Below are 25824 nucleotides of genomic sequence, written 5' to 3'. Positions count from 1 at the left end.
CATGACAAAACAGTCCCAACGGAGAATAAGACTTTCAGTAGTGTTGGAGCATATTCTGATCTCCAATCTGTGGTATGATTCTCTGAATTCCTTCTAAAAATCGTGTTCTACTTGTGCACATACATTCACTTTTCTGAGTTTTACAAGATACGAGGGAGAGCCCCATGTTAATGAGATGGGGATCTGGCTGAAAGAGCTTGTGACTGCACATTAGTGCTTGTAAAACCCAAGAGGAGCAGGTGGTGTAGGGGTTTTTTGATTTGATGATGAAAAGGATCTAGTCAGGGATAAATAAGAGAGATGCATCGTGTGCCTTATCAGGTGAATTTTCACGTGGGTCTTACTCACTGGGAAATCACTTTTCAGACAGCATAAACACACCAGGGAGTGCAAGATTTGGCAGAAAGTTCCTTATATTGTGGAGGCCTCTTGGAGTTCTACTAATAAAGAAGTATGAATGGTGCTTTATAAGCATGGGAGAAGTTTAAAGATGTTTTATCTAGTAACAGCATGTGCAGAGCAGTGGGTGTGGGAGGGAGGGCCAGGATGCTTCTGAAAGAAACAGTCATATGGATGTGATAGGGAGGGTACTTCTATCAGAAATGAGGGTACTTCTATCAGAAACTGGGTGTTAAGCAGTTTTGTGTTACTTCAGAAGCAAACATCTATTCTCTGGCTGACTTACATTATTTGATTATTTCATTATTTGATTTGAAAACACACTGATTTAAAATAGTGCTTGTTTTAGCTGAGCACATCTGAGTCACCTTTTTGTGCTGCTGCAGTAGGCCCTTAATACAGAGAAGAGAAAAAAGAACAGATGATGCTAAAGACAGTTAGTGTAAGCTGTCTTTAAGACCTCAAAAATGAGCTGAAAGTGGCTCTAGAACAGATCAAACCAAAGTGAAGTGGTATATGTTCCCTTTGAACCTATATTTTACGCTTGTGATTCAGTTATAGCTGGAGATCTGGGAGCTTAATGGTTCTAACAACTTGAGTGCAGTGCTTGTTCCCTGCCTCACAAAGGGAAATCAAGCTTTAACTCTTTTGAAAGAATGTTTTTTACTTCCTAGTGTTTGTTTAATTTAACAATCCTTGCTGGATACATGTCCTTATAATGGTTCATTTTCCTTTCTCAGCTGGAGAAAGTATTACAGCAGGGAGATATTGGGGAGTGTGCAGAGCCTTATATGATTTTTAAAGAATCTGATGCAGCAAAGGTAAGAATCTGTTTATTTATTTTTGATTAAATTTGCTACAAGTGCTGTAAGGCATTTTGTTATCAACAAGTTAAACACACATTATTTTCTTTCAGATTGGACTATAACAGGCATTCATACTGTTCCTGTCATTAAAAGAATCAAATTTTAATTAAGAATCTAGTCAAATTCTAAAGGCCAAAAAAGAGTCAAAGACCCTTGAATCTTGATGCCTTATTGGGGTAGAGTAGTTAAAGGTCATCAGTTTTTGTAGCTGACAGGGGAGATGTGTGATTACCATCAAGCTCGGTCATCTGTGATTCCCTGTCCCAAAGGATTAGCTATCTGCTTATAGCTGGGTCAAGTGGAGCAGCCTTTGATGTGGCTTTGCAGTAAAATTTCAACTTTTCCATTGCTTCTGTGCCTTATCCCCATCACAGTACCTCTGCCTTCCTCTAGAAGGTTATAAAGTGGATGAAAGATGTTAACAGGAGGTTATCCATCAGGCCTGGTTTTGAATTGCAGGGTATTTCTGGTTCTTTTTGTCTGCTGATTTTTCTTTTTCATAATATTTATAAGAAGGGCCACACTCAACAGCAGGATGAAGCTGTTCTTTATACATACAATAAGGATAATTTATATTTTTATGCTTTAGTGTTTGGGGTTTTTTTATTAACACTGTTCCTTTAATCCCTGCCTTCAACTGTTTGGGCACTCTCCTGTGCAGAAAAGTCCTGGGTATTTCCAAGTGCAGTGGATGGCACGGACCTGCTCCAATGGGACTGATGTGTTGCCTTTCCTTCACGTGTTTAAATGCAGCCTGTCTGCTTGCAGGACTAAAAGCAGAGGTTTCCTCACAGGGAAGAGTACCGTCTTATTCCCTGCAGTTGGCAGCAGGTTGCTCATTGTAGTATATTGGAGTCTGGGTGGGAATTGCAGTTGGTAGGTTCAGGAATGCTGGTAGCACCTGCAGAATTCAGTGGCACCTGGACTATGGACTCTCGATCTTTTCACCTACTATTTGTTTTTCTGAAGTGCTTTCTCCATTACAACAACGGTTATAGCATAGCAAATCTCTGATTTTACTAGCAGTCAGAGGGAGAAATCTCTAACTTGAGCTCAGTATATTATTTTACAACTCGTTTGTAAGGTGCAAGCAAGCTTGTAAAGGAAACCTTGAGGACATAGCATATGAAGCAGTGCTTATGAATCTCGGAAATTCTCCTAATTTCTTGTACAATTGGGTTGAGCCAAGTGAAGATCAAAGGGTAATAGTGAGGACTGGATGAAGGGCAAAACAGAGATGCCAGCACTTCTTATGGTCAAAGGCTTTCCATTATGTCTTTTTCAAAGGAGCTGGGATGTTCATTTGTTAGTTTCAATCAGATTCTAACAAAGTTTTGCCTTCCTAAAATTCTAGTATATTTTTCAGCTGAAGAAGTTCACATTTTTGGTCTATCTCTGTCTATATCAGTGCAGCACAATATGAAAAATTGATACTTTTCACTTCATATAAGTCATGAATATAAGTAAGGTATATAAGTAACAAACGTAAAAAAACCTACATTTCCTGTGATCAATAAGTTGACATGTGCCTAAGTGAAATTTTGGAATAGGAGTTGCAGGATGCTTGGAAATGTAGATGAAAAGGTGATTTTTCAAGATCTCCTTCGCAGCAAGGTGCATAAGCATGTCCTGAACTAGAAGAATGTGAGCAACAGAGTGCTCTCTGTTTTCATTCAGCCCCCTGTCTGGGGGCTTCTTAAAGGCAAACAATTGATTTCAAACAATATCTCAAACAATAGGCAGAATTATGGGAAAGTCCTCTCTTATTCTTTTTTTAACTCAACTCAATATCATACTCAACAAAATGAGTATGATACTGTTTATTTGGGGAGTGTTTTCAGTTTCCCATGGAGCTCAAGGTGATCTGAGCACCTGCCACTTAAAATCACATTACGAAAGGCCGTTTCAGACTTCATAGAGTTAAATTCAGCTTTTTGTGAAAGGGCAGTGGGCAGATGAGCTCACTGGGATTTGACAGGCCATTCAGGAGCATGAAGCCAGCTACTTTAGGCCTATCAGGCTGTCCCTCGTCTGGTGCTGTTGGCCTGATGGCAGTTTTGTGAAGCACAAATCTGTTTGTATAGCACTTAGTGATCCTCCTCTAGAAGGTGCTATTGAAGCACAAAATCACTGCAAGGTAGAAAAGATACCACTGTTACTGATTTTGTGATATGAACCTTTGTTCCTATTTCTCTCCTTTTAATCTCTCGGATTAAATATTCTCTTCACAGAATAAGGAGAAGTTGGAAAAACTGAAAGGCCAGGCAGAACAGTTTTGCCAAAGACTAGGCAAGTATCGGATGCCTTTTGCCTGGACAGCCATTCATTTAATGAACATTGTGAGCAGCGCTGGAAGTTTGGAAAGAGATTCTACGGAAGTTGAAGTTGGCACAGGAGGTACAGTACCTGGCATCTGCATGAGGGAATGTGGAGAAATCCAGAGTTTACTGAGGTCTTGATTCATACCCCCTAGCTGCCATTGCTCCTTTATCGCTTTCCTCCTCCTGCCCTAAGCCTTCTGATAGTCTTGGGTCATGGTTGAAATAAAAAAGTCCGTGATAACAAATGGATTTATCTTTCAAGGATTTTACAAGCAAACCATCTGTTTTATTATTTAAAACCAGGCTTCTAAGACTGAGAGAGCGTTACAGGCTGATGAACATTTTCCAAAGGAGTGGATTAATCTTTGTGAACCACATAGCTCATCTGAAACTGCTCTTCAGCATCCCCAAAACTGCCAACTTCATCATCTTTCAGAGCAAGAGAAATACATAAATTTCCACACGATGAAGACTTTTATAATAGCAGTCAGGCACTGGGGTGAGGTTGCTGTGAGAGGAGCAGAAGTAGTCAGCTGTGCTTCATAGCCTTCTGATGCCTCAGGAGTGTGATTGTCTTAGCATAACCACCTCTTCTATCACACTTATTGCATAATTTCTGAATGCAGCACCTATCTTCTTGAGTAGAAAATCCTGGTTGGAACAAAAGTAGACTCATGGACTATCGTTTTTCTTCTTTTCTTTTGTAATTCCCCTCCCTTCTTGCTTTTATTTTTTGAAGAACGTAAAGGATCATGGTCAGAGAGGAGGAATTCCAGTATTGTCGGGAGGCGTTCGTTAGAGAGAACCACAAGTGGGGATGAGGCTTGCAATCTGAGCAGTTTTAGACCAGCTACTCTGACAGTGACAAACTTCTTTAAACAGGTATTGTATGAAGCTATGTAATTAAGGAGTTGCTCCTTGGACAGAGTGATTTGATCATGCAAAGTCAGTTTGGACCTAAGTGATTAATTTGTGATGTTTTCAATGCATGGAGTGTCTGTTCCCTGATCACAGGATGTCTTTGAGCAGCATGCAGTGGGTTTGTTATATCATGTGTTGTATCATGGGGGTCCAGAGTTGATTGGTGGATTCTTTCATTAAGGTTACTGTGAATAATTACTTTATGGAATTGGAATTATTAGCTGGTTTTGACTTGAATGATAAAGCATCATTATGGCATAGCGACTTAACCACTCCAACTAATAGAACTGTGTCTCCCCAGGAGAACACTGGTTTATTTTGCTCCAGGTTTTTTCTGACATGGAAAAATCCTTGGCTGGCCTTTTGTTAAACGTATTTGGAAAAGTGCTTGTAGAAACAAGTTCACAAAACCTGAGGGTAACGTCTTTGGGTTAATATGTGCCAAAAAATACTCCAGATATTTCTCCTAGTCTAGGAGTTGCATAGCCTTCGTCATGATGGTCAGTGGACTCCTTTGGTTTCATTGGGTGATAGACAATCCATTGAAACTTCAGCAGTTTCATCAGGGCCAGGTTCATCAATGTGATTTGAGATTGGCATCAGTTCCCTGGCCACATGCAGGGATGCCTGAGAGAACAAAGCATGTCACTTTGATGCTGCTTTGCTGAGTGGCAGCTCTTAGCCAGAGCTTGGCTTGGGATTTTCCTGAGAAGCATTAAAAACCATGATTAAACATAATAAGATTTTTAGTTAAGCTTAGAAAATGGTTTCACTCCATTGATTTTTGCTAAGATTTGCTTAATGCCACATCTGGTTAAGGAAAATCGTTACTTCAATGTCACCTTTGTGTTTAAAGAGGGATTTACTATTGTACAACCAGCTACTTTTTGGACTGATTTCTCAATCATTGGGAATACAAAGATTTGGGTTCTATATATTGAACGTTGGTTGAAGTCTTTTATTTTTTTTCCCTTTTCTGATTGTTTTGGTTCCATGCCACATTCACTGTGGGTAGCCATCCAAAGTCTGCTCTTAAATACAGTAGTGTAAACAAGGAGAAATGCCACCAAGGGCATTGAGTTGTACTGGTGCAAACCAGGGAAGTGGAGTGTCATTCATGCCTCTGGTGCTCCATGGTATTGTGAAACTCAATATGACTGAAATTGGGCTCTGTGAATGGTATTTCTGGGGTCTCAGTGACAGCAGCACTGTCAGAAAGGAAGTTCCTTGGGGTGTTAATAGAATCCAGTTCTGAAATGTAGGCACCCAAAATGTAGAAAGTAAGAAGCAATATACGCCAATTCAAACCTGGTCACTAAGTTAGTAATGATTTACAAAAGCATACATTTATTTACTTTGTTGAGGTTGTTTTCACTTGACAGCTTTCAAACAGCTTGTTTTATTAATTTGTCCTTTAAAAATTGCCTAATTTTGATTGAAGATTTTAAGTTTCTGATTCTTCTGTGTCTTTTATTTCTCTCTCTTCCTTTTCTTCCACTGAGTACCGAGTTTTTCTCCTTCCATTTGCTTCTTTTTTGTCATATTGTGACTTATTACCTTTGTGATCAGTTATCTTCTGCTTTTGGATAGTTACAGGGTGGCAGAGGTACATTTTCTATAATGTTTCCAAAATTAACAAAATTCTGAGCTAGCAGCATGGCAGTGCCAGGTTAATGGTTGGACTTGGTGATCTCAAAGGTCTTTTCCAACCTAAATGATTCTATGATTCTATGTAGCACAAGGAAAACTGACAATAGGCTCCTCCTACTTCCCACCATTTCTTAACACTTCTCCTGAAGAGTAGGGCTCTTTTAGACTCATACCCAAGAAAAGGCCGAGGAGAAGGAACAAGGATCACTACCTGAGTGACAGATAGTTTTTCAAACTATTATACTTGATAAAAATTGGATATTTGGGGGGAATCTTTTCACAGCCATTTTCAGTTTGGAAAAAGATAATATTGATGAGGAGAGAAAAGGTTTCCAATTAGAAGTTCCTGCAGCTGTCATGATGATTAATAAGGGAAAAAGGAAGGGAAAAGGATGGAGAAATGAACTGTAATTTAGCATGTTAATGTTAACACCTTGTTCTGGGAAGGTACATTTTGATATCAGGGGAAAGAGACTGTAGTATTAGATGGTTTATTCATTCTCTCACAATCCTGAAGTGTTGTGTAGATGACTGTTTTCTTGCCAACATCCAACAGGAAGGTGATCGCCTGAGTGATGATGATCTGTACAAGTTCCTTGTCGACATGAAGCGGCCATCATCAGTGCTACGGAGATTGAGACCTATCACAGGTATTGAATGAGATCTTTTGGGCTTACATGTGTTAAGATATTTGGTTAGTCCTTCGCAGTTGCCACCCAGTTCTTATAAATCAGCAGATGAAAAACCCCCTAAAAAGTCATTGACAGCAATCCCTGGTAGACCGTGAGCACTGAAGATGGCATTTGGGCAGGTTTTTCGCTGGTCTGTGTGCACATGCAACTCCTGTCACACTAAGAGTAGTATCTGTGAGGTGAGGATGCAAACCCCAAGGCCCTAAACCCGTCAGGGGCTGAGGAGCCTTTGTAAAATGCCACTGAGTAAAATGCCACACTCTAGCTGAGAGATCTCTCTCGTGGCTCCCACTTGGTTAATAGGAATAGACTCCACCTCTGTTTGAGAAAGGGAAATAGAAATGCTGGCACACCAGCAGTGAAACATTGCTGGTCCCTGACCTGTGCTATTTCTGACAATATTTACTTAACCTGTTCTTAAAAATCTCCAGTGACAGCAATACTACCGCTTCCATCTCTTCCAGCACTCGGCTGTCCTTGGAGTGAGGTTAGGTATTAAGAAAACTTTGCAAAATTACCTTGCTGCAAATTAATCTGATGATGGTCTGTCATGCCCTCAGGGCAGTTATCTCAACCTTTCAAGTGCTTGATTACTATTATTAGTTCACTCTTATTCACCTCTGTTTTGTAGCCTAACCTATCTCAGGGGTTTTTCAGCCCTTCTTCAAAGGCTGTGATTTTAAAATATCTGTTACCCTCTGCTAGAGTTTCTTTAATCTGTCCATGCTTTTCTTCAAGCACAGTGCTCTTACAGGTCACACTACTCCCCTGAAGACCTCATGCCGAATAAAGCAGACAGATTTGTCTGCAGTGTTTTACACATGACACAGCACTAATATATCTTAGAATGATGGTAGCTTTTTTCTGGACATTGGCTTATTGTCACTGCTCTCACCTAGCCCTTTTCTACAGTGCTGATCCATGACAATTATATGTTTGTCTTCTCCTTCTCAATGCTCTTCTTTATGTTTCACCTTAGTCATTTGATGCCATTTCTCCAACTCTCCTGGCTTCCAATTTTTTAGAATCATTCCAGCCTCAGTGCCATCCACCAACAATGAATGTGCTGTCAGTGCTGTCACCTGACTGGCCAAGGAAAATACTCAATCTCAGTGCAGATCAGCTTTCAGCAACTTCTGATGCATCCTTACAGTTTGATAGGCAATATTACTGATGAGACAAGAGGTGATGGGTTCAAACTATAAAACAGGGGGAGTTCAGGTTAGGTATAAGGAAGTTCTTTACTGTGAGGGTGGTGAAGCCCTGGAACAGGTTGCCCAGAGAAGTGGCAAATGCTCCATCCCTGCAGTGTTCAAGGCCAGTTTGGACAGAGCCTTGGGTGACATGGTCTAGTGTGAGGTGTCCCTGCTCATGGCGAGGGGTTGGAACTGGATGATCTTAAGGTTCTTTCCATCCTAGCTATTCTATGATTTTATTGTGTTTAACAATAGTTGGGCCTCACAGTAGCATTATCTAGACTGTATTTCCCCAACTTGCCTATAAGAATGGCAGTTGGGACTTGTGAAGATCCATCTTTTCCAGTGGTTCTCATTATCTGGTATCCCAGTTGCCCTAGATACCAGTTTGATTCACTGTTATTTTTAACACTTTAAACACATAATTATCCACTGTGCTTTTAACAAATCCACATTGGCTGTAATTTATCTTTTTTTTTTATTTATAAAAATAATATATAGGATATTAACCTGAAGAAACAAGGCATGAATATGCTTTTTGATCTAAATTAACTTCTGTTTATTGTAATAAAATTGTTTTCTTCTTACAGCTCAATTAAAGATAGACATCTCTCCAGCTCCAGAGAATCCTCATTACTGTCTAACTCCAGAGTTGCTGCAAGTCAAACTTTACCCAGACAGCCGGGTTAGACCTACAAGAGAAATCCTGGAGTTCCCTGCCAGGGATGTCTACGTTCCAAACACCACATACAGGTGAGGATTTTGAAATACGTTTCACATTTCAGGGCCTGAGACTGGCAAGTCTGAAAATTCCTACCTTATCATCAGGTCTGTTGCAAAACTTGCTGGATCAGTAGATCCGCTGTGCCAGAGGCACAAAAAGGGTTTACACTGACGCAGCAGAAAATACACGGTTGTGAAGGGACAAATATATTTGCATAAAACTTGGCTGTAACAAAGAACACGAGAGAGGTTTCTCCATTTCCCCACCTTCACAGTGAAATTTAGTTGAATTCTCTTCAGTTTTATGGAGGTTTTTTCTTTGTTTGTGTGCTAAAGTCATGCTCTTACTGTTTTAATACTGACACTTTCAGCGACTTACTTCTTTAAAGTGAAGGATAAAAATGAAGAAAATGTGTAAGCCTTTTGTTCATATTTCCTTTTTCATTTAAAAGCAATTACTTTAATTACAATGCTTAAAAAAAAATCTTCTAAAGACCTGGAATATAAAAAGTTTTTCTAAAGTATCTTGAAAACAGAAACCTTCCTACAACTAGGCCCAGGCAGGGAGCAGATTTCATTATGTACCGCTATTCATTTAAAGCTTTTTCAAAGTATCTTCGAAGACATTACATGTCTGAGTGGAATTGTCTTCTTCAGCTGAGTAATTTCACCAACTTACTCACCAAATCTGTTACTTCTTGTTGTAGAAGTTAGATAAATACAAACTAGTTTTTTGTAAAGCAAAGCTTACAAGAAAGAGTTTTTAGTCAAGTTCCGTATCTCATGGCTTTTCAAAAGTTTTATTTTCTTTGATTTATATTTATTGTTAGAGGTGGGACAGGTAATTAAACATTACAATACACCAGTACAAATAAGCAGCACTCTGTCATCTCTTCTTTGTAATAAATCCATGAGAAGTAAAAGTATTTTTGCAGTTTTTCTGTAATTAGCACATTCTGCTCACAGTTGTTTCACTCTGACAAATTACAGTTTCAAACCATTTTCTGTATGGTTGCAAATGTTGAGATAAAAAAATCCATACTGTACAAGGGTTAGGTAAGATATACAAGTCAATATGACTCAATGTAACTGCAGAATTGAGGTCTTTGTCAGTCAACAGTTCCATGGCCAACCATCCACAAGCATGTCAATAGTCCTTCTGCTTTATAGTATTCTGCAGCTGAAGTTAAACAAATGTATATGCGTTCCAGGAGCAGGACTCCAACACTGTCATGTAGGTTGTGCCTCCAGGGTTTGTTGTTTGGTAGCATGGACTCCATTGGAGTTGACCCACAGGCAGTTGTTCTCTATTTGAAAAGTGTTTTGTTGTGTGCTCTCTCGGTCTTTCATTTTATTTCTTAGTTAGGTGTACTAAAAGGTCACAAAGGGATGGCTCTGATTCCATTCCAAACAAGAAGAAAAGATCTCTTACTCATTTTAGTAGGCTTTGAAGCTTGGCTCTCAAGTTCTTCTTCAAAATGTGGTATCTAAAAGATTAGGCCTGTGTCTGGCTTGCTTGATGTGTGTGTACACATCTATAGCTGCGCAAATACAGTGCTTCAGTGAAGGTTGGCCTGAGCTACACTGCTGAAAACTTGTCTGGAAATACGCAGAACCCTAAAATGGGGAATTGCCCATCTTTCATTTGCTCATGGAAACATTCCACAACAATAACATGAACCAAACATCAGATTAGATACTTTATGAAACAAGATTTCTTTTCTTCTCTATAGATTAATATCTAAATGTCCTCCAAAGCATTTTGCCAGCCCTTCATTTACTGAAACACTTTTCGGGTTCCCTTCTGCACAACCCAGAGATGAATGCAGCAGCCTGAAAACCCATTCCCCCAAGCAAGAATATCTAATACACGAATAGGTGGTTGATTCCCAGGCAGGAGGTAAAAGCTCCGTGAAAGTTACAGCACATTGACCCTGGGGCTAGAGTGAATGGGAATACTCACCAAACGTACTGTAAGACCATCACAAATGCCTCAGGTTTATGTATTGGAGAATACACCATACAGTGTATGGATTTAGACATACATCTGTTATTAAACATAACATGAACTCCTTTGATGTAGTGATGTTCAGTGTGTATGTTCTGAATTAAATTACATTGGGTTGAGCAAAGTCAAAACTTTTTAGATCTGTTGGGTGTATCATTATTTTGGTTGACTTGAGCAAGTAGTATCTTCCTTTCTTAGGTTTCCAGTATAAGCCTTTCCTTCTGTCTAGTCTTCCTCGTGACCTTGGTGTGACATATTTCCCATTCAGATTGGTTTCCTCACATTCACTGTGCCACCAGCCACCTAAAGAAAAATATTGTAATGTCAGTTATTGTCAGTTGTGCTCTGACATGCTGCACTCAGCTCCTGTTTCAGCATGAAAAGTGACAATTACTTGCTATACCCAAATTAAATGGTTCTGTAGCTATACCCACTTACACTTGCAAGTTGAGGGCCAATACAAAGATCTCGTGCTCCCCAGCATTGCTTGCTTCACATCAAAGTGGTGGTGCATAGAAAACTGCACACACAAATGCTGCCGCTGAATTGGGACACTTAAGAAGTTAGCTCCACACTTCATGTTTCATGTGACTCTCTACAACTGAGTTTCTGATTTGCTGGTATTTCTCTCAGGTACAAATAGTTAAATCTCTGCATCTGCAAAAGGCCAAAGAGCCTTAAGTAAGCAAATTCTCTTTTTTATCGGCTGGTGTCCTTAATCACGAGCTTAAATCACAAGCCCAGTCTGCTTGCAAAGGACTGGCAGCAACTCTGTGTTCAAAATGAAAGTTTAGCACTTTGGAAGTTGTTGGCCATCTGTTTTATGGTTACTAAAGCCAAGTAACACTCTCAGCATTGTTTCAGATATTAACAATTTTCAAGCTTAGAGTGACGTACAGAATGTTTGTTGCATGAAGCAGGTGTCTGGAGGGCAGTTCTGTATCCTCTGGTTTAATCATTTAGTTGCTTTTTCAATTGTTTGCTTTTTGCTATAAGCTGGCAAAGCATAAAAGCTTCAGAAAATCAAAGAATTAGGACTCCTTTTACCAAATTAGCTTTAATTACTCTTCAGCCTTGCATCTCTCTTGCTCTTTTGAGGGTGATTATACTCGGTGTACTTGGCAAACAGCTAAAATCTACCTTTGAATGGAAACTCATCATAGAATCCAAGAATGGTTTGGGTTGAAGGGACCTTAAAGCTCATCCAGTTCCAACCCCCTGCCACAGGCAGGACACCTTCCACTGGACCAGGTTGCTCCAAGCCCCATCTAACCATCATTCTTAACTTTTGGGTTATAGTTGAAATTGAGTTAAGAGTCAAGTTTGTCTTCTGTTTTTATTGCAAGGAGGGATAAAACAATCCAACCTCGGGCTGCCATACCAGACCAGGCATCAGAGGAAGAACTGCTTTTTACTTCATAGCTCAGAATCTCATCCTGGGGTTTTATTTCAACCTGTGCTGCTAGTTCTGTTTCTGATGTCGGTCCTTTGCACATCCTCACTATGCTGTAGTTTTACCTATCTATAAAATAGAAAGATGATGCCTCATTGTAGGACCCTGCTGTCTGCCAACAAAAAGTATCTTTTGCCCTTTCCTGCAAGTGGAAAAGCGCTGCTACCCTCTCTTTTCTGTATTTAAAGCCAGGCTAGTATCAATACCTACCCACTAAAGCTTTCTACCCACTAGCATCCTTCATGTAGCAAAGCAACTCCCATGTTAATATACCCAGCATATTGATACCTAGGTAGTTTTCTGGGCAGTTGAAGTAATTCTTGATGTCCACTTCATGGTCTGCAGTTGAGAACCGCAGTTCTGTCTGCTCCGGCAAGGCATTGGGGATGCTCCCGAACATCCGTGAAAGCTGGAGGGTGTAGTCTGTTTCGGGGCCTCCCAAGCTGAATGCATACTCGATGTAACGCTTATTATCTTTCCAGTCCTGCAGCTCAATCCGTAAGATGTAGTCTCCTTGTTTAGTAATGGAATAGGTCTTGTTGAGGCCGAGCCAGAATTCCTCTGCAAAGTTGTAAATAGATGCTGTTAGTATGGAAGGAGGCATGAACACACCATGGTTTTCAGATTGCTAACCCATACTTCAGCTCATTCACCTTTAAAATATCAGTGTTTGAAAATATGTGTTCAAATAATTGTGGAATGTCAGAATCAAGAGATGTCAGAGGGGAGGATTAGGGGACAGAAGTCACCATGCAGAGAGTTAGAGGGGAAGGGGTTATGTGCTAAACTTTCCCTAAACCCCCATATTGCTCACACTGCTATTGAATTTGTTTTTACAGATAACCTGTGGGTAGTATGTGTGAAAATGTAGTATTTAAAAGGATTTATTCATTGCTTTAATTAAATCAATAATTTGAGTCTTGGGGACTGTTGATCTTTTCAGAGGTCTCTTGCTACATTCTTTCTGTTTACTTCTCCTTAATTGCACACCAGTGATCAATAAAGGCAAGAGATATAAATGAAGTGGAGCTTCTCTTTTAACTTTTCCACCTCTTGTGAAACTCTAGGAGGGAGCTCAAGACAATTAAAACATGTATAATTGCAACTGTGTGACGAATGAAGGAAATGACATACATAAAATCTAATTGCAATTGTTGTAGTTCTTAAGGAAGGAGCTGCAGAACTGAACTGAGGTTTCAATACCCTTGTGTATGAAGTGAATTTAACTTGAGCATTTTCCTTTTTCTAGAATTCTTGATAATTGGTGTAATTAGTTTCATAAATTATATTCGTTAAGTAGCTTATCAGTGCACAATAGGTAATTGCCACATATAGAAGTATTGTAGCTGAATGTGAGTGCTGTACATACAGGTGGCATTTAAAGCAATAGAAGACAAGATGGTTGGGTAAAATACTCCAATTAACAGGTAAGGAGCAGTAGCCTGCTATATTTTGTCACCTCAGAATATGCAGCACAGAACTGAGTAGGACATAGCTGAGAGTGATGACACTGAAAAGATGTGGCTTCATGTTGGTGTAGTATGTGGGAATTGGAGACCAATCAAGGAGCAACCGTAGCATTCAATATGATCAGATAAACTATGCAGCTGAAAGTCTCCCTCAGTTGTGAGCTACTGTCCCAAAATGTGGGAAAGGTTGAGATACAGCAGCTCTTTATTGTAAAAGAGATGGAAGTAAGTCAGTATTGCTGCCCGCATTGGTGAGGTTTTGATCTGTGCTGTGCCTAGGAAGTCAAACTGTTTTCTAAACAAAAGTAGGCTCATTGAGTGAGAAAAGTAGGGAAAATATTCTGGACAGGAAGGCTCTTGGGCAGCAGTTGGTGCTACAGACTCTTTGGAGTTGATGATTAACGGGAACATGGGTGTTTCCTCACCCTATCCAGCCATGGAAGGGATTGGCCACTGCACAGAGACACCAGAGGTGTTAGTGCAGGGGAGCACATGAAACTTTAGGTGCTCTTGAGGTTGAAAAAGTTGGTGTGGTGATTTTAGGGGAAGCAGGATTGCCAAAAGTTTGAGAGAAGGTAGTAAGAGCAACTTGCTGAGGTTTTGCACTTGTCTATACTTTAGAGGCTTTGGGAAGTGCTTTTATAAGTAGTAAAATCTCAATAATTAAAATAGCATTTAAAGCATTCTGGCTTTGATTCAGGAAAAGTTTCTAAACACATTTGGAGGTGTGTCTTTGAGAATTTTACAGAGTTAAATTTTCTGGTAAGCACTTTTTGGTGTTCTGATTAGGTAAACCGTTCAGGTTTGGTGTTTGGTTTTGTCCGCTTTCATGTGAACACCTTTCAGTAAGAAGATTCAGCTTCTCAAATCAACTTATAAAAAGAAAAGACACCAAAAAAATGGATTTTTACCATTGAGGTCACCAAAGCCGCTTGTATAGGCATCCCAGGTTTGGTTGAAATCTAGTGATCCATCCACTCTCTTCTGGATTACAGTCCAGGAACTGCCTGCAAATGAGAAGGGGAGGTAAGTCCCAAGCCTGGCTTAAATGTTTAAAGCATTAGAGAGTAGATGGAAAGTAACTGAGAGTGTCAACTGCTGACCTACAGACTGCACTGCTGGGGCTGCCCTTACGTGAGCAAGCTCTCTACCAGAGAAGAAGAAAATGTGTTTGCATTGGAGGTGGCTCTGTATGAATCCCTCTTACTCTTCATTTTGCAACAGACATGAGTGCACGTGTACTGAGCTACACACCCTTTCGGCTGTACAGAGAGCAGATGTTTGACTCGCAGAATCATGGAACCATAGAATGGTTTGAGTTGGAAAGAACCTTAAAGCTCATCCAGTTCCAACCCCCTGCCATGGGCAAGGACACTTCCACTAGACCAGGTTGCTCAAAGCCCCGTCCAACCTGGCCTTGGCCGTATTAACTGTCCATGAGTTATGTGTGTGCTCTTGGGTGCTCCAATTTTGAGATAGAATGAGTTAGCTTAAATCTTCATGAAAGAAATTCAAGTGGGCACAGCTGAGCAGAACATGCGGCTATTGGAGCCCCTCTGGAATCCTCGGCCACACTCATGGTAACTCAGCTCACTGGACTGACTTCGTTAAGCTGCCTTAACTGGGTTCCATTTGTTTATGAGGGCTGAGAAACACAGACATAGAGAGGATGATAAAAAAAGAGATTGAAAAGTTCCAGACATTTGATCAGGTTGTCAGACTCCCTGTACTGATAGTGCTTGGCTGCTGGGAAGGCAACTCCACAGAAGGTATGAAGTGTTGGAGGCCGTGTCCACGCTGGGGTTGCAGGAGGGTCTTTCTCCTAACCAGGTCATTACACTCTAGTTTTACCAGTTTCAACAAATGTAATCAAAGGAGCTTTTCGCACAGGGCAATCCCATGCCATTCTGTTTACACATCCAAACAGATCACATGGCCCTGCTATGGTTGCATCAGTGTGTTCCCCAGCTCTCCAGGTAGCCATGGCCAAGGGATCATGCAGGGAACATGGGCAGGACACGCACAGGGCAGCACTGTGTGGTGCTGCATTGCAGGGTGAAAAAAACAGGGAACAGTGAACTGGCCAAGTGATGTGTTATCTCTGGGTAGTGGCAAAAAGAACAGAGAAATGGGTTTCTAACAAAGATAGAGCTTGGGTAGGTGCTGTGCCTTCTAGTCCATGAAAATTCCGGATCTATATGATACATAGATACTGACTCACCCAAACATGATACAGGAATCCTGTATCCAGGACTCACCTCTTCAGTGTGATATATCTTAAGTCTTACGTAATAAGCTTTGTTAATGAAACATTGTTAATTAAAATTTTACTAAGGTAGTTACTATTTACTGTTTGCTTTTATTTGGAAATCTATTCCTGTTTGCAATATAATGGCATTTATAAATGCCATTTTCATTTCTATAGCTAAAGGGGCTTGGGTTTTTTAAATATACTTCATTTATATCATATGATTGAAAGTCCTTTCCTCATAATCAGGAGGTGAGTAAAGAATGAAAGCAGTGTTGAGAAGACTTCAGGAGAGGTCAGAGCACAGACAGGCCAGCCAGAGAAGTTAGGAGGATACATAACTCATGATCAGTTTTTGTGTACGTTGGGATGAGACACAGTTGTTTGGTTTATAAGAAACTACTTATGTGAAAATTAGACTATTTCTAGCACAGGTGTCTTACCAAATTTCATTTCACAGTAGACATCGAAAGCTTCTGAGCCATGGGGCTTAATAGTGTAGACACCACTGGACCGTGTGCCGCTGTTATAAAGAGCACTGCAGTCAGGAGCAGCACCTAGGAAAGCAAAGAGAAGACAATCACAAATCTTGGTTTGGATGTGGGAAGTTTTCATCCAAGTTTGTAACTTGAATGTCTATATGGGATGAGCCAAAGCAAAAACTTGAACTGGTAATTTCATTTTACAGTAAATGTCATGAAATGGACACACTGCTTTGGGTTTGGTGATACGGCTGCCAAGTTGTAGTAGGTTGGACATACATTAGGCAAGGTTTCAATTTAAATAATTCTGGAAAGTTTGTAAGGCCTAGGACTAGACTCTGGCAAATGGACTTTACTACCCCTTGTAATGTTCCCAATAAATACCATTCCCATTGCTGCAGTTTGAAATGCCTTTCAACTTCAAAGAAAGCTCTTCCAAATCTTATAATTAGCCACTGAGAAGTAAATTAGTTCTCTGTTTATGCTCTCCAAGACAGGCATTGGCAGTGCTAGAAGTGACTCTAAAAAGATGGTCACAGCATGTGTTTACAGGAGGTGAATGGAGGAGGAGGATTGAGGGCAGGATTACTGCATTACTGGATGTTATTCCATGTCACCCCAGAGATACACATGTATACTGGGGCTAAGCAGATGATGGCATTTTTCCCAAAGCAGGAACTCTAGCTCCTTCCCACAGCACTGTATATAAATCAAGTCTGTTGCTTTTAGTCTTTGACTATTAAAAACCAACACAGGATGTTCACAGAACATGCTGTGAATGCAGTGTGTTGCACAGTCACATCTAAGAGAGAAGGTCTCACCGTCAGATCTGTATGTTACAGCCGTGGCGTTGGGCACAGGGAAGGGGATGTCCTCTGGTTCTCTGTGCTCCTCCATGAAGGAGTTCTCTGCAAGTTCCTGGAGCTCAATGTGGTTTAGCTGAAAGAACCATAATTACAGGCTGTTAATTTCCCAAGGCTCTGAAATGATGAGATTCATGTATCAAGCCAAACAATGTCCTGCAGAGAGTAATTTTCCTTGTGAATGTAATCCTTTAGAACATCCAATTTACAACATAAAAATAACTTTAGGACCACACTGGTGGATTTCAGTCGCACGAATGTCACTGCTCAAACAAGGCAGGATTCATGAGGCGAGTAAATGACCTGTTCTCACGAGGTGCCTCTTAATGGGCAAACAGGTTTAACTTATTTCCTCAGGTGACATCACTTAGACAAATAATACCAACATCTAAAGAGCACAGAACCCATAGTTCCTTAGGCTGAAACGCATTTTCCTTTTATAGCCTCCTCTCAGGAATAAATTAAATATGAGCATGTCAGTTATACCCAGTGTTACGGTGACACATGTTGAACTGCAGAACGTGGCTCCCTGTTGGAGTGAATATTGGAAAAGAAGAAATAAGTAGAAAGTAGTGATATTTAGAAGACCAATGGGAAAACAGTGGTATGGTGGATAATAAGAGATAAAAAAGAAGGTTAACAGTCAGAAAATACAGCAGCCTGGTGTTGACAGGCAGTATTTCAAAGTTGTGCTCTTGGTCATCATGTGCCCTGGCCATAGCCCCCTGCCTGGCAGCACAGCAGTCTCTCACCCAAAAAGGTACCTGTGTGTGGTCAAAATTGCTTATACCCTCCTCTACACCTCCAAACTGTGAACAAGAGGGATGGCTGACCAGAATGAATGGTCAGGCCGTTGACTCCTTCAGTGTTACGAGAGATGACAAATTCTGAAAAGAGAAATAGAGATGGTTCTGGTACCTTGTCCTCCAGCTCCAGTATTTGGTTGTGCTGTCTGTTGAGTTCTGTGTGCTGGTCCTCTACAACTTTGAGAAGCTGCTTGATGTCATTGTCCTGCTGCTCCACGAAAGCCTGAGGACAGGAGGGGAAGGAGGAAGGTTGTGGTTAGAAGGACCTTCATAGTGGTGCTGCCTCCATAACTCTTATCATGGGACTAGTTTTGAGAGGCACAAACCATTTAACATTGCTTTTCCTTTTCCGAAGGGTTGCCTGCTTGACCTCTGAAGGGATTGATTTCTTTGTCTCCTAAGCAAACACCCATTTTTTAAGACAAACTACTGGCAGCTTTGTAGAGCTTCATTGTTGTTGCTTTTTTCCTTCAATTTTCATGTCCAGAACAATTTTGTTTTATGAAGTTGGCCCTTGATTCAAGCTAGATGTGTGCCACTGATCAAAAAAGGGAACAATTCCCAGCATTTAAGGTGTTAGCCTGGGATTTACGAGATCTGGATTCATCTTTCTGCTTTGACACAAACATCCAGTATTTGTTCACACAAGTTGCTTGGCCTTTTATATTTCTGCAAAATACAGTTAATACTTCCTTTTCCATAGGAAACCTTATACCCACCTAAATACTTGCCTCTATTGACATTAAGCCTGCTAACACTTGCTAGGTTCTTTAGTCCTGGAAGTCATAAAGATACTATAGATGTTCTTCTTTAAAGGTTTAAACTTCCTATTTTTATAGTGAGCAGACAGTTCCTAGTGCTCTGATTTGTAATGAGGTGATGACATACAAACCTATGGTCTTGGTAATCACATCATTTTCCTGATTGCAAAGATTTTTTATCACTATTATTACTGAATTTCTTAAAAGTTATTTGCAAAAAATACTGAAAAAGATACAGAGACCTTTAATGTCACAGTTTTCTCACTGTGGAGTTTTACTGCAAAATAAACAATATGTCAGATTAAGACACTGATTCTTATAAAATTATTGCAGTGATTTATTTGTCAAAATACACAGTAGTACTACAGTGAAGAGGAAGATAAAACATGAGCTTCTATTGCATAACTCCCACTAATAGCATGACAGTTTACTTTGGCTTTGGGTGTCAGGGGCTTTCACAACTCTACTTACTTTGAGTGAAGAAATTTCTTTTGTCTCTTCCATTGAAGGCTGGGTAATGGCCAGTTTAGTGATTTTGTCTTCCAGTCCCCATACTTTCTCTTGCAGCTGGATTTTGTTTTGTATGAGGTCTTCAATCTTTGAATTCATCTCCTGTGAGAGATTCTTTATCTCTTCATTGTTGATTTGCAGTCTGGCCGTAGTTTGTCTGAGCTGTTCTTCTTCTTCTTTGATTTCACTAGTTTGCAGTGAGAGCTCATAAAAGGACCTATCAAAAACGTAAAGTTTTTCAAAGATGTCATTCATCTGCCCCTTTGTCTTATGGGCAAAGTCTTTAAGACCATGCCCAAGCTGGAGGAGTCCATTGGCTAAGATTCGAACATCATCTAACATGGCAAATCTTGATCTTGTCTCAGGAGATAAAGCAGGATCAAAGGAGGAAAAATCCTTTTCAGCTCCGGCTGAAAGAGCAAGTGGGGCAATGAATAGAAAAACTAGAATGATGTTCATGTTTTCAGCTCCTGGTACTCTTTGGTTGTTCAGGATGCAGAGACTTTTCCTGCTAAGAGTTTTTGCTCTGTGACTCTTCTGGGCTGAAGAATTTGATCTATTTATACAACTCTTCATTTTAGAAGAGGCAAACCAATGGGTTGATCATTAAACTGTGTGTATTTGAACGAATGTAACCCCTCTTGAATGTAGGTTGATATCTGGGAAGATAAAACTGAAAGGCAGGCACATTGCTGATTAAGGTGGTTCTGAACTTTTCCATCTGCCAGACCTTCTGTTATAAAATGTTATTGATGACATAGTGTTTTTCACACAACACTTTTTAATAGGTTTTTTAATAGATTTTTAAAGCTTTTTAATAGATTAATTTTGGGTCATAATCTTGATAAGGGCCTAAACTGCTTCTTGTTTGTGTTGTATGATTCCTTTTATTGCCTTGGGAGCATAAAAGGATTTACCATACTTAAGAGCCCTGGATGCTGTATTTCAGGTTGTGCAGCTCCTTGATAAACTGTGGAAGGGCAAAATATTCCCAGATGATTCACACAACTTGATTCTCATCTTGTGCCATTTTCTGATGTAACTCATTGTGCTGCAGTGGATTTACTTGTCATCTAGTTCAGATTAAGTGAGAAAGAGGGAATTAGGTCCAGAGATTGCCTGGATGTGATTCTACTATGTTAAGGTTTGTGCAGTAATTTACACCATATAAAACTTATTTTTTAAGAGCTGCTTTCCAGAGGTGGGTGAGATAAATAATACCTCGCATTTCTCACCTTACCATTCTTCTTACTGTTTAAGATTCACACTACATAAAGTAAGTCCACAAGTAATCTGAAGTAAATGTTTTGTTCTGCAGTGGGTCTCTGCATGGAAGCATGTATGTTTTTCAAGTAGCATTGCAGTATGAATGAAAAGTATTTTTCTTTCTGGAATCACTCATAGCAATCCAAAAAACCAAAATCAATCCCTGCATAATAAAGTCTGTGCTTTGGAGAGTTTTCGGGGTTTTGCTAGATTCTTTTACAGTTAGTAATTCTTCCCCTGGACTTGTTGTTGATGTGCATATGCACATACGGTATGGAAGCATCAAGAGAAAAATAATCAAAGTTGTTATACTGTGTGACAAAGGGTTGATAATATGCAGGTAACATCCCTACCCATAATTAAATAGCATGAAAGTACTTTAGATCTCTAGTTATTGGTAGAGAATATTTTGTACCACGATGATTTGTATCAGACTTAGTGAAGTATCTGAACAAAGTATGGAAAAACACCAGGAGAGTGTAGCACATCAGGCCCTGCTCTAGGGAGGATAGAGATTCATTCAAAGACAATCTGCTGGCATAGAGTGGAAGCAAATGTGGGAATTATTGTTCAATACAAGCAATAATCACTATTCTATACCAGGGAGCAGCACTGCATTTTCATAACCTGAAGGTGCAGCTCTGCCCCATAAAATAAACAATGCAGTAATTTCTCATCTTGCAAGGTGTTCCACTGCAGCAGACAGTCTTAAAGGTCCTTGTACTCTGCAGAGGCCAAGTACCAAGAGTTGTGTTGTAGGGAATAAACTTGTGAAGGCAAAGGGATAAGTAAGATTTTCGTTTTTCTGTTCTGTTTCAGATAGTTGTGAATTCACAGCATCATAAAGGGTGTGACCAATCAGGAATTGTCTCTCAAGCATAACTCTAAAACACTTGAGCAAAGCTGCAAAGTGCTGACTCAAAAATCCCTGAACACCGAGAGTTTTGAGGATTCTGGCCTGAGATCCCAGCTCTGGCACCATGCAATGAGTCAGGGAACAGGAGGGCAAGGACAGCTCTGTGCCCTGTTGCGTGGGGCTGCCAAAGATCAGAGCAGCCTTTGCCTCAGTTGATTTGCAGCTTATTGTTAACCAGCTTTTCAGCTAGTTTAGCTGGGCAGTCCTTTTGCCCTTCAGGACAGACTGAAGATTGATGAAGAGGCCCGAGATACATGCAGGCACATTCAGATACTGCAGTGCTCACCTAGTTCTGTTCAATTCTCTGCAGCCTGGATTAGATCAGGTCAGAAATGCGCACATGTGAGATGCAGAAAGAGTGGCTCTTCCCAGCTAAATGCCTGTCTGGTTCTCTGCTGCTGACTCTTGTAAAGCCACAGTTAGCTGGGCCTGGCCTGTATCTGTTGGCAGAACAAGTGGTAGAGAAGAATTGTTCACTTAATGACTCATTTAAGCCTGGAAAGCTATAGGCAAACAAGGAGTTTGATTATGGTCTGTTCATTATAGTGCCTGTACATCCATTTGCTGATTATTTATTTTGCACTGAATATTTGGTTCAATGGTGAAATCATGGTGAAATTCATTTCTAAAGTAGCATGAGAATGCCAAGAGGGGAGCTAAGTGCTAAGACTTCTTGAGCAGTGGGAGCAGAGAAATGAGAGGGAATTCGGACTGTGCATGTGTTTCTTCTCTGATGCTTAGAGATACAGCAGCCCACAGCCCACAACCACCAGTGACTGTGCTGGAGTTTCTCACAGGTTGAAAGTTGTGCACTTACCTGTGTTACTGCATGTTGGGAGTTTAGGTTCAGGATTATTATGGTTGATACTACTTATTCAGTGGCTAAGTGTTATGTTGATTTTGGCCAGTAAGGAGTCTGCTGTATTCCTAAATCAGGTGCTTCTCAGCAGTATTGAGTTGGGCTGGGTAGGTGTGTCATCAAGTGGAGCAAAGCAAAACTATTCTAGTGATGCAGTTGGGAAGCTCAGTCTGTATAGAGACATAGAATTGAACAGGGACTTCTGCTAAAATGAAACAGAGTTTAATCTTTCTGCTTTTTTATCAGCACTTTATTTTAACTCTGCATGCAGAAGTCTGTAAGTAGGGCTCAAATGGTAACCTTTGTATGAATTCTTAATTTTATTGTGATAATGAGTGTTTATCATGATTAATTCTTGTATCTGCATGGCATAGGGCTTTATTCCAGAGATCTACCTTTGAAACCATTGATTGCTTTCACAAGGGGTGTTCAGTGGAAAGCTATCATGCCCTGTTAAAATATGCATTTTTTTTCAGATTAGTTTCTAAAGGAACTCATCAAATCAGTATTTACTCAACTTACTAAAAACCCATTAGAAAAAGCATTAGAACAATTAGGGTTATTCATGGGACACTGGTCATTCTAGAGGGTTTGCACTGACTCATCTTTCCTGCAGCATTTTCTCATTTGGTAATATCAATGGGAATGTATGAAGAGCTGTTCAGATGAGTGAAAAATAAAGGCATGTGCAGGATCTGAACAGCACTTGTGGCACTTACTTATATTGTAGCTTTGTGGAAAGTAGTTAGGGTTCTTAACACTTCAACTCTGAAAGGTTTGATAGTTTTTGCTTTGAATGGTAGACCAAGATATATAATACCTGATAACCGTATTAAACACTTGCAGTGTTTAAAAATGTAAGATAAGCAAAAAGCATGTGCTTTTGAAGGATTTGTGTTTTCTGTAGGGAAACTCATTGGGGTTTCACTTATGGAGATGAAGTTTAGGTATGGTTTTTATTTGGCCCTGGCACTACTCCATAATAGGGAACAACATCCAGCCTCTCGTATCTGACACCAGAGATTTTGGGCTGCAAAACTTAAAGAACTGGTTGCAACATTAGGAATAAGTGTAGTCTTTCTGCAGTCCACTTCAAAGTGTTTGAGTGGCTTTAGTTTTACAGGATTTCAAATGAATAATTTTCTGTTGTTTTAGCTATTTCTTGTATTTCCATATTAATGCCAGTGCCAATAAAGTCAGGCAGTGATAAGCTTACTACAAAATGCCACCCTTAGATGTCACAGCAGTCACAGAGCCCGTAAGCAAAGCAGGACACAGGAAAGCAGAGAGGAGAAAACCACCTGCTATGATTAAACCATAAGATTCAGGGGCTGTGGAATCCCTAAGGGAGAGTCCTGCCTCTGAGCACTGTGTTAGCCCAGCCAAGAGAAGATATATGTAACAAACATGATCCTGAAGATCTTTCATGCACTCGGGTGACCCAGATTGAATGGGCTTTAAACGATTTTTATAGTAGGAATAAAGCAAAGAAAAAGGTCTCTAGGTTTTACTGAAAAGGGAAATTTTCATAATAGTTAGACATTTCCTCCAAGAATTAGGATCAGCTCTTAATGTTTTAACACCTTTATGAAGGATTCTGCAAAATGGCTGCAATCACGTTATATAAATATTTAGAGGAAGACCTGGTGCCATTATTTCCATGGCTTGGGAAGCCTTTGCACTTTAGCAATTCATTTTATGGACGTAAGAGTACTTTTGAGATCTGTTTGAGATAATAGGATAAGCTTTGCATACATTTTGCATAGCATTTTAATAAAAGCTCCAGACACAAGTCCTTGGATTTAAAGCTTCTGGCTGAAACTTTTATAGATAGAAATCTGTGAATCTGTATTATCAACATGTAGCTGTTGCCTGGAAGCGTAAGGACTAGTGGTCCTTTAGTTGAATTGGTATATGCCTAGAATGGTTGTTGGCACTGCAGTGTTGTTGTCATGGTCAATCCCTTCTCCTCCCTTTATCCCTTCCATAGAGGATTGAACACTGTGATATGAGACCTCCCCATGGTGGCTGGCTCATCAGAAAGTTGCTCCCTCCTCTTGCTTCCTACTGCTTGTGTATAATACACGTCTGGGGCTGTCTTCCCTTGATTTCTGAAGACAACATTCAGTGCCATACCACTTACTTTGCCTTTAAAAGCCCAGCAACTTTGATGCCTACATCTCACCCATGCAGGGAGGTGAGATGTAGGCATCATTTTGCACAGAAGCTTCTACCTTCATTTTGCACAGCAGCCTTGTTTCACTTTTTTCAGAGGATGGTGCTTCTAGGACATCCTCTGGTGTCCTACAAGTCCTGTTGTTTGCGCACACAATAATAAGATGAGAACTTGAGATATAATGAATGGTAGGAGGGTGACATAGGAGAAACTGAGAAGACAGCCTCCCAGAGTGGCTATTAGACAGCGGCATCAAGAGATAAATTGAGAGATTTATGATGTTCCTGTCAGTTTTTCAGCTGTCAGTCTCTTTCCATGGCTCCTGTAACTGTGCTTATGGTAGATAGGAAGATCTGTGGCTTTTACCTATGTAGGTTAAGGTAAAATAGGATTTTTTATTTGGGGTCACTTTCTGATTTGCAAGCTGGGGTAGTTTTTCCCCTCTCTATATGTAAATTCTCCACAAAAGGAAGATGCCTGTGATAGAAAAATCCTCTGGAGAGAAGCTGCCTGGACAGCATCCAACTCTGCCCTGTGTTACGGTGGGATCTGTGCATCTGAACGTCCTATAAGCAGCATGAGCTTCTCCTAATGAAATGTCCTCTGAGCCTTTCACATGACAAAGGCTTGAAAGGGGTGGATGGGGGAACAACCTGTATATTGCCTTCAGAGCTTGCTGTTATGAATGCAGCTAAAGCCCTGCCTGACATGTAACATCAGCTGTAACTTCTGCTTGTAGGTCTCTTTCTAGAGTGGCATCACATTGGTGAAATGTCTCCTTTGCTCCCAGCAGGCAAGCTCTCCTAGCAGGAGACGTGGTAGGAGAACTGCAAGCTTGGTTTAGGTTCATCTCTGCTATTCAGCATAAATCAGTCCTAAGACTGCCTTTAATATAGTGATCCTGTAGCCTGGCTTCACAAATACATTAAATCCTTCTCTTAAGCACTAATAATACTTAATAAAAGTTTTATGAGCAATGTACATTTTAGAGTAAATTTTCATATCCATTTTCATTTTAAAAAGAACATCAAGGAGCAAATGTATTCATGCCAGAACAAAGTAATTTAGTAGAGTCACAAAAACGGCACAGGCCCCCTCTGAAATAGTAAGAGAGCGTTGATTAGGCAAAGCGACCAATAGGGATGGGATTCAAAATTTAATTCACCATGAAGGACTTGAAAGGAAAGAAATTCCCACATGCCAGCTAAGCATATTCCTATGCCTGGAGGGGTGGAAAAG

The 25824-nt window shown here is 40.2% G+C and overlaps 2 protein-coding genes across 14 annotated transcripts in view; one reads left to right on the top strand and one right to left on the bottom strand.

The window, feature by feature from the left end:
- Nucleotides 1–25824, top strand: part of DOCK7 (dedicator of cytokinesis 7) — a 107685-nt gene that overhangs the window by 33471 nt on the left and 48390 nt on the right. For all 13 annotated transcript variants that reach the window (XM_030494343.1, XM_030494342.1, XM_030494340.1 and 10 more), the window contains exons 10-14: nt 1140–1220; nt 3497–3662; nt 4326–4468; nt 6714–6807; nt 8636–8798. In XM_030494343.1, the coding sequence (XP_030350203.1) occupies nt 1140–1220; nt 3497–3662; nt 4326–4468; nt 6714–6807; nt 8636–8798 (647 nt within the window). The remainder of the gene's footprint in view (nt 1–1139; nt 1221–3496; nt 3663–4325; nt 4469–6713; nt 6808–8635; nt 8799–25824) is intronic.
- ANGPTL3 (angiopoietin like 3) lies at nt 10456–19895 on the bottom strand. Its single transcript, XM_030494345.1, has 7 exons — nt 19330–19895; nt 18210–18320; nt 17250–17367; nt 16390–16503; nt 14610–14705; nt 12518–12790; nt 10456–11079 (listed from the first exon to the last, which is right to left on the bottom strand). The coding sequence occupies exons 1-7, from the start codon at nt 19825–19827 to the stop codon at nt 10877–10879; spliced, it is 1413 nt and encodes a 470-aa protein (XP_030350205.1). The 5' UTR covers nt 19828–19895; the 3' UTR covers nt 10456–10876.

Source organism: Strigops habroptila, chromosome 8, assembly GCF_004027225.2.
Source record: "Strigops habroptila isolate Jane chromosome 8, bStrHab1.2.pri, whole genome shotgun sequence".
Taxonomy (NCBI): Eukaryota; Metazoa; Chordata; class Aves; order Psittaciformes; family Psittacidae; genus Strigops; species Strigops habroptila.
Note: the sequence above shows the minus strand (reverse complement) of the source record. Positions and strands in the feature narration are given on the sequence as shown.